This window comes from Rattus norvegicus, chromosome 12 (genome assembly GCF_021556685.1).
Source record: "Rattus norvegicus strain SHRSP/BbbUtx chromosome 12, alternate assembly SHRSP_T2T, whole genome shotgun sequence".
NCBI classification, from domain to species: domain Eukaryota; kingdom Metazoa; phylum Chordata; class Mammalia; order Rodentia; family Muridae; genus Rattus; species Rattus norvegicus.
This window is the reverse complement of record NC_141545.1, coordinates 7,141,724-7,157,515: the sequence shown is the minus strand read 5'-3', so window position 1 is coordinate 7,157,515 and position 15,792 is coordinate 7,141,724. Positions and strand designations below refer to the sequence as shown.

Sequence of the window (15,792 nt, the reverse complement as noted above, 5' to 3'; positions counted from 1 at the left end):
GTGTGTGTGTGTGTGTGTGTGTGTTTGGATGGAGTCAATAACATCTCTAACAGAGAACATTCAGGAACTTCTGTGGTTTAAAGAGCCCCACCAAATTCATGGGGAAAGTTCATTCCTATTGTTCGGTGTTAAGAGCTGAGACCACACTGGCCCTTTAAGAGGTCATTAGGCCATGGGAACTTTGTTGTTCAAGGATTAATCGGTTTACCTCCAAAGTAACCCTGTTACAAAGGCCAGTTTGACTCTTGTCTCACCATCTGGACCCCTTTCACCATGTGATGCTAAGGCCAACTTGAGACTCATCGGCAAGAACACCCACGAAATACAGACTCCGCACCCTGGACTTTCTAACCACCAGACTGTAAGAAAAAGTATTTTCTTTATAAATCCCCCAGCCTAGGGTACCATTATAGCATTAGAACATGGACCGGAAGACCCTCCAGTTGGAGACTGGGTGTCACTAACCCACGCATTCCTCCTGTGGGGGCTGGTGGACTGCCGTCTCTGTCCACAGCCTTTACCTGACTTCTGTCCAGAATGACTCTCACTATCAAAGCTTTCTCGCTCTGCTCTTGGACCTCTTACAACATGGGTTCCTTAATACTGCCTTTGCTGCCCCCAGAACCATGCGGAGAGCCCAGGATATCTTGGACGTCTAAAAAGCATTTACTGTATGCGAGGCTCCCACGTGGCCTTTCCTGTCTGTTGTTTTAGCTGTCACTTCCTTCTAAAAACAGCAAAGGGGAAACAGGATAAGCGTGTTCCCTCTTGGACTTCACTATTTCTTGCACTGTATAAAAGCCCAGTGAGAAAGGCCAAGTTACACACAGTACCACCGAGTGGCCTGCCACCCCTGGCATCAGGTACACGAAAGGGGAATGAATGGTCCGCCATGCACGAGATGTATCCGCAGTTCTCAAACGCCGCGTCATTGAGCTCCTCTTATACGAGCTGTGGTAGGCTGAGGGGGAGGCTCATTCCATGCAGCACAGCTGGGGACACACTGAAAAGAGTTGCCAGGGAGTCCGAGGCGGAAGTGGGGAGCAGATATTAGCCACGTGACTTGCTCTCCTAAGATAGAAGTGTTTGAAGTAGAGAGCTGCCTGCAGGACCAAACAGGAGGAGGCGGAAAAGGAAACCCCAGACCTTGTTATCAGGAAGGGGAGGTGGTTTCTCACAGCTGCCTTTGGGCTCCTTTCCTAATGGCCATATATCTGAAGTGACAGGATCCCCTCGCACTGTGCAAGAGGTTATGTTATTCTTAAAGTCGCAGAAAACAGCAAACCCTCTTAAGTGTAGCTTGACATGAAAGACCTACCACACTCTACTGAAGTGCCTACAGCAGGCTGGGGACAATCACCATCAACGACACGAACAGAATGTGCTCCCAACCGCCCTCTAATTGATTTACATCATATAGCACGGTGAAAGCTCATTAGACAGGTGGCCAGCTGTCACCCGACCTTGGACAAGAGCAGAAGCAGCCCTGTGAAAGGAAATATAACAGTAAAACTCTCCAAACAATGGAATCTCAAAGAAAGGTTCTCGATGCACGGAGACAAATGTTACTGGTTTTCCTCTCTGAGTTCTTTCATTGTAAACACTGCCCATCTTTGGAAAGGGGTTGTTTGAATCCTCATCAATATCGACGGCAGTTCACTGGATCACAGCTCTCTTTGACTGAACTTAATGGAAATCACCTTTTAGGTGGCACTGACTAATTGTTTAAGGCAGAGAACTGTTTCCAGGCTTAAAACACAGCCTGATGGCATTTTTTTTTTAACCAATACAAGTGCATTACAGTAAATACATTTTCAAAAGATCAAAAGAGAGCTGGAAACATTCATCTTTTATGTATAGCGTATGCTTTATAAAAGAAAAATGGTCAAAAATTAAGTCCTTTGGACTATGGGGTGGACCATCTTGGACCTGATGAATACAGTCTTGCTATACCATCGCCATGTCGACAGGAGGGTGGCAAATGTGTCTGCTTTTACTGCTGCCACTGATCAGATGGCTGCACGCCATTTCCAATGTACTTTTAAAAGCAGACTCAGACGAGCAGTAATCTCGTATCTGCCACCAGCAACCTCTTATCCTAACCACTAAAAGTCCCTTGCGGAAACTTGACTTTCAGGAACGGGAAAGACAGCTCAGCAGTTACGAGCACTGGCTGCCCTTGTGGAGGACCCGGGTTCAGTTCACAGCACCCACATGGCGGCTCACAATCCTTTGTAAATCCAGTTCCAGGAGGAATACAACGCCCTCTTCTGGCCCACATGGGCACTGCAATGCGTGTAGTACACACACATAAACACAGGTAAAACACATACACGTAAGATAAAAATAGATTAGTATTTACATCTAAACATTAAATAACCTTTAAGCTTAGCTTTCATGACAGTACATCCACCTTCGGACCTGCACCATTAAAGCTCCTTTCATGAGATGTTGCTATGAAAGGCATCCACGCTGAAGACTTAGGAAATACACACAACAGTGCGAGAGCCCTTTCTCATAAAGCATTAAATCAGAGATCCAGTCATACGAACCGTGGGGTTTATCTTGACAGGTAAGTCAACTTATCGCTGTGCAAAACAGCCAGACAATACCGTCCTTGTTACGGAGCCACAGGTGTTTAAAAGGCTAAGTGTGCTAAAGGGAGAGACTTCAGCCTCATCCGACAGGAAGGGATGGGACAAGGAAGCAGAGCAGGGAGGAGAGAGCAGTGGGGAGAGGTGAGGGGAGACCAGGGGGGAGAAGTGAGGGGAGAGCAGGGGGGAGAGGTGAGAGGAGAGCAGGGGAAGAAGTGAGGGGAGACCAGGGGGGAGAAGTGAGGGGAGAGTAGTGGGGGAGAGGTGTGGGGAGACCAAGGGGGAGAGGTCAGGGGAGACCAAGGGGGAGAGGTGAGGGGAGAGCACGGGGAGAGGTGAGGGGAGAGTAGGGGGAGAGGTGTGGGGAGACCAAGGGGGAGAGGTGAGGGGAGAGCAGGGGGGAGAGGTGAGGGGAGAGCAGGGGGAAGAGGTGAGGGGAGAGTAGTGGGGGAGAGGTGAGGGGAGAGCAGGGGGAGAGGTGAGGGGAGAGCAGGGGGAGGTGAGGGGAAGGCAGGGGGGAGAGGTGAGGGGAGAGCAGGGGGGAGAGGTGAGGGGAGAGCAGTGGGGGAGAAGTGAGGGGAGAGCAGGGGGAGAGGTGAGGGGAGAGCAGTGGGGGAGAAGTGAGGGGAGAGCAGGGGGAGAGGTGAGGGGAGAGTAGTGGGGGAGAGGTGAGGGGAGAGCAGGGGGAGAGGTGAGGGGAGAGCAGGGGGAGAGGGGAGGGGAGAGCAGGGGGAGAGGGGAGGGGAGAGCAGGGGGGAGAGGTGGGAGGGGTGGGCAGACGGCAAGGCTGGTGCTTAGGAAATCAAGAAGAGAAACAGAAATCCACCGTGAACTACCCGGTTACGTTTTTTACGGCCCCACTAGAATAAGATTTCCAACTTCCTCTTGGTCCCAGACAGAGAACTTATCCTAAGACATAGTTTTTAGTAGAATACATTTAAGGTTTTGGATACAGTCCTGCTCTGAAAGCTTCCCCAGCATGGGGAAACTGTGTCACCTCAAACGAACACCTGCTATCAGCCTCAGAAAACACTCATGAATCCCACCAAGATCTACAGCAGAATTCTATCCCGAATTTCTTGAGTTGCCTACCAGATCACCTCAGGAATTCATATATGGAGGTGCTTTTAAGTGGTGTAGCCAAGTGGTATAAACCTGTGAGTTATGCAGCCGTGCACTCGCTGAGCACCATCCTGTGAGACTGCAGCATCACACCCAGAAGGGGGCCGTGCACGCTTGTTTCCCCTCCCCCTTGTCTGTGGAGTGTTTTCCAACATAGCCAGTAGACACTCGGACCTCTGAAAAAGTCGAACTTGAAAATTAGACACTATTTTTGGAACTCGGTTGACCACAGGTGGCTGGAAAAGGAAACCCCACGTAAGGGGTACAACCACAGCCCTGTGACGGAAGCTTCCAGATAGGAGTGTCAATCAAAGACGTGCTGAAATCAAACAAGTGATAGATGAAAACTGTATCCCGTGTAATGAAGACGCTGATAACGTAACATGGAGGTGGCGCTGAAAACGAACTAACACAAAACCGTAGAAGAAAAAAACAGGAAAACAGTCGGGACTCTCGTAAGCAAGGGCGCTTCACAGCTCGGTGGGAACTAGTATTTGTCATCGTTGCACCAAGACACAGACTCAGAGCGGAGCAGACAGGCAAACCAAACTGATGTGCTCCTAGCTGGTTTCGAGGTGGAGGACTGTTACACTGTCAGTGTCTTTGTTTCTCTCCCACTACCCATCTAGACACCCCAGTAGCCAAGAAGTCTTACTGGTCTGAGGGTGGGGAGCCAGGAGAATCACAAGCATTTAAACTCCCTGCTGTCTTCCTTGGGCTGCAGCTGTGGTCATCCTGCACCCTGAGCCATTTAACCCAACACACAGGGTCCTAACAGTGCAGAGACATGGAGGTGCCAGCCTTTTCCTCTCAGTGTGTCCCAGGAGTGTACCTTACAGTTCTCTTCCCTTTGCCCATTTTTCCCTTTCTCATATTACAACCCCTCCCCGCCACCTCCTCTCAGCCCCTGTGCCCCCTAGCTTTTTCTAGTAGAATCCATGAGGTCGTGAGTATTATTCAGTCCAACTCCTCCTGCCTTCTCACTTAGACCAGCTCTCCCTTTCTGTCCATGCTCCTGTCTCACTCTGGGGCACTAAGGTCCTTTCTGGGTGAGGTCAGTGGGCCCTCATCATCAACTTACTTTGGGGTCACCTCTCACTGAAGGGGAAGGTTTTACTCCAGAATTTTTACTCCACATAGTTACCTCTCTCTTGACCCTGCAGCTCCACTCCTGGGCCAGGCCTCCCCCCACCCCCCGCCCCGGTACAGTGCATGGAGAGCCCGCTGTCTGCCTCCTTCCCTGGGAACTGTTCACACCTCTCTGGCTTTTCTTCTCTTCCCTTACAAAGCCATTCTTCCACCATATTCTCCTTTAGAACCACGAAAGCCTTGCCCAAAAGAACATGAGTTTTATTTTTTTTCCTTAGATAAAGCATTATACTTCAAATACTGCATTTTCATTTAAGTACATCAAAGCCATAGAACACTCTCACCTGTCACACATGAATCAATTAATTTTCACAAGTTGCCGTCGACTCCCAATGTTCCAACTTCACACAGGAAACTCCAGACCCCAGATCTGGCTGTCGGGGAGAGAGAGGGACTTGATTTCTGACAAGATTAGCTTTTTGAAATATGAAATATAGATTCTAGTGAGGGGGAATTTCTAACCCTTTGAAGGACCAACCCGATTAGATACTTCAAAACGTTATTCACCACACTCCCCAACAGCGCACTTCGATTTGTCCGTCATTCTGTCGGTTGTAAGGTAACGATTGCTGATCTCTCTCCTTTTAATGGCTCGCTCGGTTCTACCACATTTGAGCGGGGAACAGCAGCTTCCTACACTCAACTCTATTGCTCTATCTTTCAATTCACCAGTTGATTATATATGGGATGCAGGTAATATAGACTGCCCTGCCTTCTGTGGGAAATATAGACCAAAGCCCCTGCCCCTAGTAGTTGGCTGGAAGCATGAATAACTAGGACCTAAACACACATGTGTGTATATTAACTATGTGTTGTAATAAAAGTTAGGTAAATGAGTGGTCTCTTTCCTGTGCATGTTTCAGAACCTTGTTATACTGTACTCACCACTGTCACGATGAGTTGATGGCAACGTGCTTAGGTGACAACACGAAGTGAGGTAGATTGCTACTCGACCACAGGCCCCGGGACACCTCCACACCATCTAATAGCTGAGATGGGTACTAGGCAGTTAGCAGGTGGATAGCATATACAGTATGGGTACACGGAGCAGAGGATGATGGACATCCCAGACGAGGACCTTATCGCACTACCCAGGATGGCCAATAACTCTGAACACGCACGTCGTTTATTTGCCAAGGTTATGTTTAATATCTTCAGCCTGTGACTGACCAAGAGTAACTAAAGCCATAGAAAGCAAAAGCAAGAACAAAGGGGAAATGGTTCATCCTACGTCACAGGTCATATATCTCCCTTGGGAGATAGCCGTTTGAGGGAAATCACATGCCAATAGGGGGATGGAACCATCACTTTGTAGAACTTGGCTACGGCTTTGGGAAGGAAAGAGGTGGTGAGTCCTGAGCAGGAATAACAAGCAGAGCCACTCGCACACAGAGGTTGCCATTCTTTGAAAGAACTGCCAGCCCTTTGGGTTTTTTTCTATAAATGGTGGCCAGCAATGGTGGTGAGGGTGTCTGCAAACAGTATGCACAAGCCTTACGGGGGGAGTGAGGGAGTTCTCACAGCTGAAAATGGTGCTGGGTACCAGGGACCAGACAAGCTGCAAACAGCTACACCCCAGCCCCAGGGGAACGGGGGTGTCTCGCTCCACCAGCACTGTGTCATGACTACAGAGTTCAAGGACTGACGGTGTGTGATGCCGGGTGTAAGGGTGGAGATAAGGCCTTGCAGGACAGGAGCGGGGAAAGTTAAGTGTGGATGTTAAGTGTGAGATTTTCCTCCCAGCCCAGCCAAGCTCCCGGAATAACGACTCTAAGACTCAAAATATGTTTACAAACATCTTGGGGAGAGCTTTGGTTGGTTCCCCGATTAGCTCCTAAGTTAATCATCTTGTTTATTCTCATTTACGTTCTGCCATGTGCCTGGTTACCTCTGCTTAGCCCCATGCTTCTGTCCTCCTCCATGGTTTCAGGCAAATCCTCCACCTACTGTTTATCCAGAATCTCCCTACGACATGTCCCGCCTTCTATTTCCTGCCTAGGTTATAGGCCAATCGGCATTTGATTGACAGGTGCTGCATCCATACAGTACACAAGAGATTCTCTCTGTAGTAGGAGCTAAAATAGATTTGTGTGTGTGTATATAATGGGGCAGCGGGAGAAAGCCTGGCTCAGGCAAGGGAGGGTGGGAGCCACAACAGCGGGGCTGATACAGCAGAAGAAAAGTAAAAAGCACAGGGCACGATGAGGAGTGGTAGAAGGACCCAAAGTCCCCAGAGAAGATCTCAGGAGCAGAGCAGGTTGGGTGGTGACCTAGCTCTGGGGAATGGGTAGATGAGATGGAAGCAGAAGTCCCAGAGCTGTGAGTGGGAGGACCCAAGCTCAGAGGCACAGAACAGAGTCAGGCAGCTACAGCGCGTGCCCTCTGGGGATGTGGTGAGTAGCTCACTGATTGGTCCACTGTGTTTATGGGGCACCTGTTCTACACCAAACCCTGTCCTCAAGTCCAAGTCCCTAGTCCCTGGGAATTCCGGTAGAGTGAAGGAGTAATTCGGGGAACAGGGAGAAACCAAGAAGGACAGAGTGCCCCACGGGCTCGGGTCGGTTTGGAGTTAGTGGGGTTTATCGCAAAATCCAAGGGGATGGCTCTTAGCTTGATGATGGGGAAGGGCGGCATAGGAAAAGATGGAGATGGCAAAGCTGAGAAACTTGAATTCAACAACCAGTTGTTATTGTTCAAGCATTAGAAATGTAAAGGCAGATATAAGTGGGACCCTGTTGTATAGAGTTATCAAAACAAACAAAGAAACAAACAAACCCAAAATGACTTCCCAGGATGTCAAAAATGTGTTTGGTTTTACGATTTTTTTCCTATCCAATGTTTCATGGTTTTATTCTAAAATAATAACTGGTGTGTGTGTGTGTGTGTGTGTGTGTGTGTGTGTGTGTGTGTGTGTGTAATAGCATATACTCTCACACATTTGGTTTTTGAGACAGGGTTTCTCTGTGTTTCTCTGACTGTCCTGGAACTCACTGTATAGACCAGGCTGGCCTCGAACTCAGAGATCCACCTGCCTCTGCCTCCTGAGTGCTGGGATTAAAGGTGTGCGCTTGCCACCACCCGGCAACAAAATAATTTTTTTCGAAAACCAAATACCAAAACTATAAAATTGTCAGTACACATGGCCACTGGAGTACAGGCAATCTAACAGTGCAGCAATAGTCTATTTTCTCACATGCACGGAGAAAGTGTTCATGAAAGCAGGAAAAACTACACATTAAACGATGGGAGTAAGTTTCACTGCTCTAGAAATAAATGCGGTCATCCCCTTTGTTCTTACCAGGCTACTATGGAACACTAAAAAGACAGAACTTGATCAACATTTAAAAATATATACTTTTCAACTCATTTTGTTAAAGAAAAGAATTGGGAACTCCATGTTGAGAGTCACATTTTTTTTTTAAAGACGTCACAAATTGAGATACCTTTCGTGATACTATGTATACTCTGGGAGTTCTGTTAGTAACAAATGTTGCTGTGAGTTGATAGCACAGAATCCTGGTCTTCATTGGTCTCTATTGTATCTGAAAAAACGTCAAGGACTAGAGGGCCTGGAATCACAGGGAAGGAATCCTTGCATTGAGCCATCTCCACTCAAGACATAGTTTTAGGTAATTAGCCTTTCTCTAAGCTGACAGATTTCTGTACAAGTCAAGTCTACACTGCTAAAAAATGAAATGGGCTTACTCTTCAAAACAACTTTCCGTCAGTGGCTCTAACTTACTGTCTCCCAGCCTCTGAGCTTGTACAAACTAGACAGGCAACAATTCTATTCAGTTACGCTGACCAAACCTCTGGGGGTTACGAGTGTCACGTGACAAGCTCTGAAGAAGCTCAAGGATGCTGAGTTCTCTGATGGGCTTGATTCCTCAGGCAGACAGCGTCTCTAAACCACCTTCTCTGCCAGTGTCAGGTCTTTGAGAGTTTGTATGTTAAAGAAAGAAAGAAGCCATACCTAGAGTGCATTTGTTCCATTAAATGACTTAACTGACCTCAAAGCCCCTCGGCAGGTAGAACCCAGGGCCATGAGAGGGACGCTATGCTGTGTGAGGACGGAGACCTCCACTGGATACTCGTAAGCATTCAAATGCTTCCAGCGCAGAATTCCACCCTGACACCTGGTCTGCAACACCTTCCCCCCCACCCCCCGGGTGGCATTTGGGGTCTAGAAAACACTCTCCCATGTAGTTTATCTCTTGTTGTGAGGAGAAGAGATTGTTCTTCTCTACATGTGACCCATAGGGAGCCTAGGTTAGGGAAGTTAGGTGGCTCTTAGCTTCCCTACCTGTCACTTGCGGCTGACGTTTGAACCTTAGCAGAATGATATTCAGACTCAGATGCACCAAGATCTCCTGAGAAATGCAGAACTCCCTTACATAAAATGATTCTGATGATGATGGTGGTGGTGGTGGTGGTGGTGGTGGTAGTGGTGGTGGTGGTGAGGATAGAAGCTAACGGTCAGTAAATGTTAATTATTTGAGAGTCACCATTGGAGTTTGCATATGTCACTGCATTTCATCCTTGTCAAAAACTTCACAAAGGCAATAACATTATCACCTGAAGTGGAAACTTAAGGGTTCTTCGGAAAGTTGGTTGGATGGCGTTTTGCTGGGGCAGACACGGGTGAAAGGATGGTCTGCTGAAGCGAGCACGTGAAAGGACACACGATGTAGGGTTCTTCACTAACAACACACATGCATTGGTCCGCCTTACGGTGCGTAGCTTAGCTGCATCTGTCAGGACTCCATGGAGAGAAACACACCAAAGAACTTCCGGTGGTGTGCTGCACTTTCTTGCTGCTTCCGCAGACTTGGGCTGATTGTCAGAGTGATGCCAGGTGAGACAGACATGGGTGGTGAGGCAAGGCCCATGGAGAACACATGAGGTTTGGAGAGTATAAATAGGACTTGACGGACAGCGTTGGCGGCTGAGCTTGCCTTGCTTATAGAGCTCGCTCTGCAACACTTGTGGGTTTCTCATCTCTGCTGATCTTCGCTTCCCTGAGAGAGGCACAGTGGAGAACTTCTCCTGGCGTTCCTCCTGGTCCCTCCTGCTGACTCGAGCTGAGGCTGAGGCCTGGCTGTCTCTGCTAGGTCGTGCCACCACTGCTGATTCACGTTTGCTATCCTGATTCTACCCAAGCTGCGGCTGCTGACCTGTGACCTGCCTGCCGATTTCCAGACAACACAGAGGGGAGCTGCTCCAAAGAACTATTTCTAGATGAGATAGTCCCCACCCCCAAAACCCACCCCGTATCCTTTCTTTTCCTCTACTTCTGGTAGGTGGTGGGCTACAAGGGAGGTCAAAACATTTAAGAACCATCATTAAAAATAGGCACTTGAAAGAATTCAAGTTGCAACCACCCTCATTTTACAGGTGCTGAGATTGGGTAAATGGAAAGAGAGGTGGTTTGTCAGGCTCACAAAGCCAGTCAGTGCCTCCCTGCAAGTTCCCTCGGATGCTGTACTCCTAGGGTTCACTGCTTTCACACCACTGGGGTTCATTGCTCTATCTGAGTATCTCCCAAAATACTGAAACCTGAAACTGCTCCATACTGGAGCCGTCATAGCAGAATAGATGAATATCAAGGGGTCCATTTCCTTATGTCAACATAATAAAGCGAGTCGGGTGCTAAGTTAAGTTTACTCAACCTGTATGAGGTAGACAGAACAAAGAACGTCTCAGGGTTGTCTGCAGGCAGGCATCAAGATGATTCGGAGGCCGACATCTTTAATAACCTCTGAGACACTGACTCAATCTCTCCCATTTGGAAATGTTCTTTTCCAGAAGCACACAAGAAAAATAAAGATGGGGGCTAGAGGTGTAGCTCAGTTGGTAGGGTATTTACGTCATATGCACAAGGTCCTGGGTTCAAGCCCCAGCGGCTGCATCGGTCAGGCATGCTACCGCATACGTGTAATCTAGCACCCAGGTGGCAGAGGCAGGAGAATCAGAAGTTCGAAGTGAGCTTCCAACACATAGTAGGTTTGAGGACACTCTGGAAGACACGAACCGCTGTCTCAGAAACAGAAAAACAAGAGGCAGAAGCAACAGTATAAAGACCTCCAATTAGGGTTACTCCTCAAAACATGAGGTGGAGAGAGAACAGTCACCCCCAAAATGTGACTTTCTTTATGCTGAAATTTTAAAGAGAAAAAGAAAGGGTTGGGGATTTAGCTCAGTGGTAGAGCGCTTGCCTAGGAAGTGCAAGGCCCTGGGTTCGGTCCCCAGCTCTGGAAAAAAAAAAAAAAAAAAAAAGAAATGATTTTGAAAAAGAATAGCCTAAACTAGACCAGTTTACTATAGGGATGGAAAGACTAACGGGTAAAGACTTTCAGACGGGTCAGCATACTCAGAATTCTCTCTCAGACTCTGACGGCCTTAGTTGGTTAGCACAAGATAAATGGTCAGATGCAGAGGGCACAATTAGATATATCTATTAGGAAAATACACCACGAAAGACTCCCAAAGCATAGCTAGACGTGTGCCTTACACGTGTTACCTGAACATGACTGTCAGGGGCTGTTCTGAGTAGGAAGATGCTCCAGTGAATGAGAAAACATGGCAGCCTCACTGCCACATCTTTCCAGGAGCCTGACAACCAACAAAACGGCAAGTGTTCTTGGGAAAATGGACCTACTGCCACGAGAGAAGCTAGTGGGATTACTTCTATTGGATGTCGGGATAGTTGAGTTAGAGGCACTCAGGAAAGATTTTGGCCAGGGGCAGTGACGTAATAAAAGAGTGTGGTTGGCAGCATTGGGCGAATGCTCTCCTCCATGTGACAAGTGGTTTATGTCATCTCATCCACAGCCCCATCCTCAAGAGAGTTAATGTCCAGGGGCAGAAACGTGAGTTGACGGGGTCTCGGCCTCCAGCCACATCTTGAATTCATATATTTTCTTTCTGTATTGAGTTGAGCCTTGAGACTAGCCACGTGGGGTCTTATGTAAGAACATGGGGTCCACACGAGCATGTTGGAGCGTGATGAGATCATGCCAGGAGAAATGGGAAGGTCGGCACCCAGTAGCCCCATGTGCTCCGGAAAGGACAACAACAGATTGGCCGAGCTGACAATGAGAGGTGACATGAACAGGGGACTTAGAGACTGAGTGAGGGGGTAAGAGTGTAGTGCTGGTTAGGGAGGCCTGTGTTCCAAGAGAAAGGGAGTAGAGGCACCATGCTTTCCTATGGGTGCTTTTGCTCGGTTTTGGCTTTGGGTAAAGAAGGATGTCGGTTGGGGCTTAAACCTGCAGAGAGGCAGGGAATGGATCGTGGGCAGGAGCAGCAGCCTCTCTTCTGATGTGGTGGGGTCAGCATGATGGTAGACAAGGTGGGGATTTGTTATCTGAAGCGATGGGACATTTTATTTGCACCAGCTCGCTACAGATGCAGGTCCCCACAGGAAGGGAGGGCTTGGAAACAGATCTGGTGGAGGTTGAGCATGGACCTGGGTAACAACGAGTGGCTCTGAGCTCTGCGATGCCCTCCAGTAGCACCACCAGCTGGCTCCTGCAGGGCTGTGCATGCTGTGTGCCACAGGACGCTTGGGTAGCACCTGTTCTGAGAGATTGTCTGGCTTCTCTGTGACAGCCCCCAGTTCACAGTCACGCGGCAACCAGAACTAGCCAAATCTGCAGGGCCAGAACCTGTGTTCAAGCTCATAGGTTAAGAAGAACTCCTAAGGCAGAGGATCTTAGTGCAGAAATGCTTATCCAGATGAAAAAAATGCAACTGGGGTCCAGGCTTCTAGAAACTCATTGATCTTTGAAATAGCTTGTCTGGCTGACTGTCTATAGCACTGTTCTCCCTCTCCTTCTCCCTGTCCCTGTCCCTGTCCCTGTCCCTGTCCCTGTCCCTCTCCCTCTCCCTCTCCCTCTCCCTCTCCCTCTGCCTCTCCCTCTCCTCCTCCCCTTTCCCTCCCCCTCCCTCTTTCCCTCTCCCTCTCCCCCTCTCCCTCTCCCCGCTTCTGTCTCTCTCTCACTCTGTGTGTGTGTGTGTGTGTATGTGTGTGTGACAGAGACAGGAGAGAGAGAGAGAGAGAGAGAGAGAGAGAGAGAGAGAGAGAGAGAGAGGAGAAGGAGGAGGAGGAGGGGAGGGAGGGAGGGAGGGAGGTGCTCTATTGCCTCTAATTCGACTGGGATCCTTTGAAAGGCAAACACAACCTCTCTGGGGCTGTTATCTCTGCTCACTTGGTTGTCACACCTTCTAGATGCATCTGTGAGATACACACTTAGCCACTCCCATAAGCATGCAAATCACAGGATGTAGTCAGAAAAGTGTTTGGCGGGGGTCTAGATAGCTGGCTTAGTTTGTAGCTCTCTTTGACCCTAGATATCTCTAGACTCGTGGAGGACATTCCTGCTGAGCAGGTAGACCTCAGCAGAGGTCAGCAGAGGCCACGCAGGTCGCTTTAATCTCCACTGTGAGAAAACAGTGATGTATAAAACAGAAGGGTCAAATAGTTTTCTTGAATTTTTAAACTTCACGTGGGACATCTACAGAAGAAATAAACAGTTTGTCAGATGGGAGAAAGACATTCAGGAAGGGGAGAGACTTAACAGTTTCGAGAGTTCTCTGGCCAGGGGTGGTGGAGCGCACTGTAATCCTGCTACTGGGAGTTTTAGGCAAGGCGCGAGACCGCTCTCAAAAACGAGCAGAATTCCCGAATTCTCTTTTGAAACTACACCAAATTTTATGTGACGGCACTGATTAGGTCACTGAATTACATCAAATAGTGTCATAATTTCTCTGACACCCTTAAAAACACCTTTCAAATAATACCTTGTAAATTTCAAGACCCGGAGGATGGGGCTGAGGTAGTCTGGTCCTTGACTTTGAATTTTGAAAATATTTTTAAAATCTATCTATCTTTTATTTGTTTGTTTGTATGTATGTATGTATGTATGTATGTATGTATGTATGTATGTCTTGTTTTAAGACACTCTACAGCCCAAGCTGTCCTCATATACTCCAGGAAATTCTCCTGCCTCAGCCCCCTGAATGATGAGATTACAGGTGTGAGCCTTGCTTGTCTTTTTGCCTTCTTATGTAAAAAGTTTGAAGCCCAGGAATCTTGGTCATTCCTCACCTCATAGAGAAGCAAAGAGGTAATAGTTTTCTTAAAGACTGAGGTTGTAGTTGTTTAAAACCAGCACAATTCATTCGCTCTCACCTCCATGCAGGAATCAGTGTTAATGTCTGATTCTGAGTATACTGTATACTTTTGGTTAGTAAACTGGTTTCCTCTGGTTTCCATTTTTTCCTCCTTGTAATTCCTATTTCTTTGGCTCCCCAGTCCACTTCATGGTCAGTGTAGATTGTGCTCTGAAAATTATTTCATGTCATTGGAACCAGGAAGGGACTGCAGAACTCAAACACACTGTGTAGAACCCCCCTCCCCCCAAGGTCAGTTTGGCTCAGTGCAAGTGATTTAAATTCTGAACTCTGAGAGTCTTGGGCACTAACTGCTGCTGTATCAAGGCTCTTGTGTCAGAGTGGGCTTGGTAAGCGATGGGAAAAACCAGGAAACGAGGGCTATGGCACAGTCCTTAACTTTGGGATGTGAGGGAAAGACCTGGAGCGTGCTGTCAGCCTGGGCTAGGGTGCAGGGAGGAGCCGGGGAGGGAGGGAAGGAAAGAGGGAGGACGCAGCAGGAGAGGGGAGAGGGGCTGGTGGAGCGCAGAGGACGCCTCGCAGGGCGCCTGACGGGCGCACCGGGTCCCGGGTGGCCGAGAGTGGTGTGAGTGGCGGCGGCCAGGCTGCCCTGTGCTATGAGGACTCTTCTGAGATGAGCAGCCCACGCAGAGCGCTGTATGCGCCTCTCCGGAGATCACTGAGCGAGCAGCTGCGGGACTCCAGCGCCAGAGCCTGGGATCTGCTGTGGAGGAACGTCCGTGAGAGGCGGCTGGCAGGTCGGTGTCCCGGGGCCCCGGGTGCGGGTTCAGACCAGCCAGATCGGCACAGTGCCTGACAGCTAGACTGTGCGCAGACCACAGAGTCCTCCTCCATTCGGGCGTGCACAAAGGTAGCTGATGGCTGCGTCCCACTTTGGCATTTCCACGTGGCTCATTCCCCCGAGTGCCGGCTAATAAGGCTCACAGTAGCGGTAGAGACCAGAAGTTTGGAGGGAGACAGGTGAACGAACAGTGGCAGAATGCAAACAACTGTCCCCCACCCCACGCCTTCGGGATCTGAAGTGTCTATATGGGAACTGCCAGAGAAGTTACAACTTAGAAATCATTGCCCCACGGTCGAGGGACGCGATGCTGAGTGATTATTCCCAGTGGTTCTTAAGAACGCTTGCTTCTTTAACCCACACCCAGCCTCTGTACTGTGGCCTCAGGTGTGTGTCAGCTCTGCAGGGACCACCCTCTATCTCCTGATGGGGCCACAAGCACAGTGAGGGGTCTGGGCTTCCCACCCCCGAAGTCACTGCATTACACCTGTCTAGGGGTAAGGTCTGTGTCGCCACTGGCAGGCTCCAGGGCAGAGGCGTCCTTTGCCTGGTGGGAGCTGCCAGATGCTTCAGGAATTATTTCAGGAGAGGTGTGACCGGAAGGGTCTCTGAGATGCTCTTGTCTTGTCTTCTGATCTTGTCTTCTCCGGTAATAGGCATCTGTTGGAGTGGAAAAGAATTCTAGAAGGAAGGGTATAAAACCTGGCAGAAGGGAAGGATGCCACAGGCGGAAGAGACTTGACTTTGAGCTCCTCCTCTCCCCCATTTAACCTGCAGAACAAGTCCCCCCATACACACACACACACACACACACACACACACACACACACACACACCAGGTGGTGTTCCTCCGTCAGAGCCAGGCCACCACGTCCCCCTTGTGGCTTAAAGCATTCTGGGTGAGATGGCACAGCCCAGGTCCCTTTAAACAGAACACCCTTATCAAACTAA

General features: G+C 49.0%; 1 protein-coding gene across 14 annotated transcripts in view; it reads left to right on the top strand.

The window, feature by feature from the left end:
* Stard13 (StAR-related lipid transfer domain containing 13) overlaps window positions 1–15,792 on the top strand; it is a 396,493-nt gene that overhangs the window by 168,519 nt on the left and 212,182 nt on the right. For 6 of the 14 annotated variants that reach the window (XM_087579109.1, XM_087579107.1, XM_087579088.1 and 3 more), the window contains exon 1: window positions 14,565–14,797. The exons of the other annotated variants lie outside the window; for them this stretch is intronic. Coding sequence is in view for 2 of the 6 variants with exons in the window: in XM_087579088.1 (XP_087435214.1) it covers window positions 14,674–14,797 (124 nt within the window). In the remaining 4 variants the exon portion in view is untranslated. Of the gene's footprint in view, window positions 1–14,564; window positions 14,798–15,792 lie in introns of those variants that run through there. 14 annotated transcript variants of the gene reach the window in all.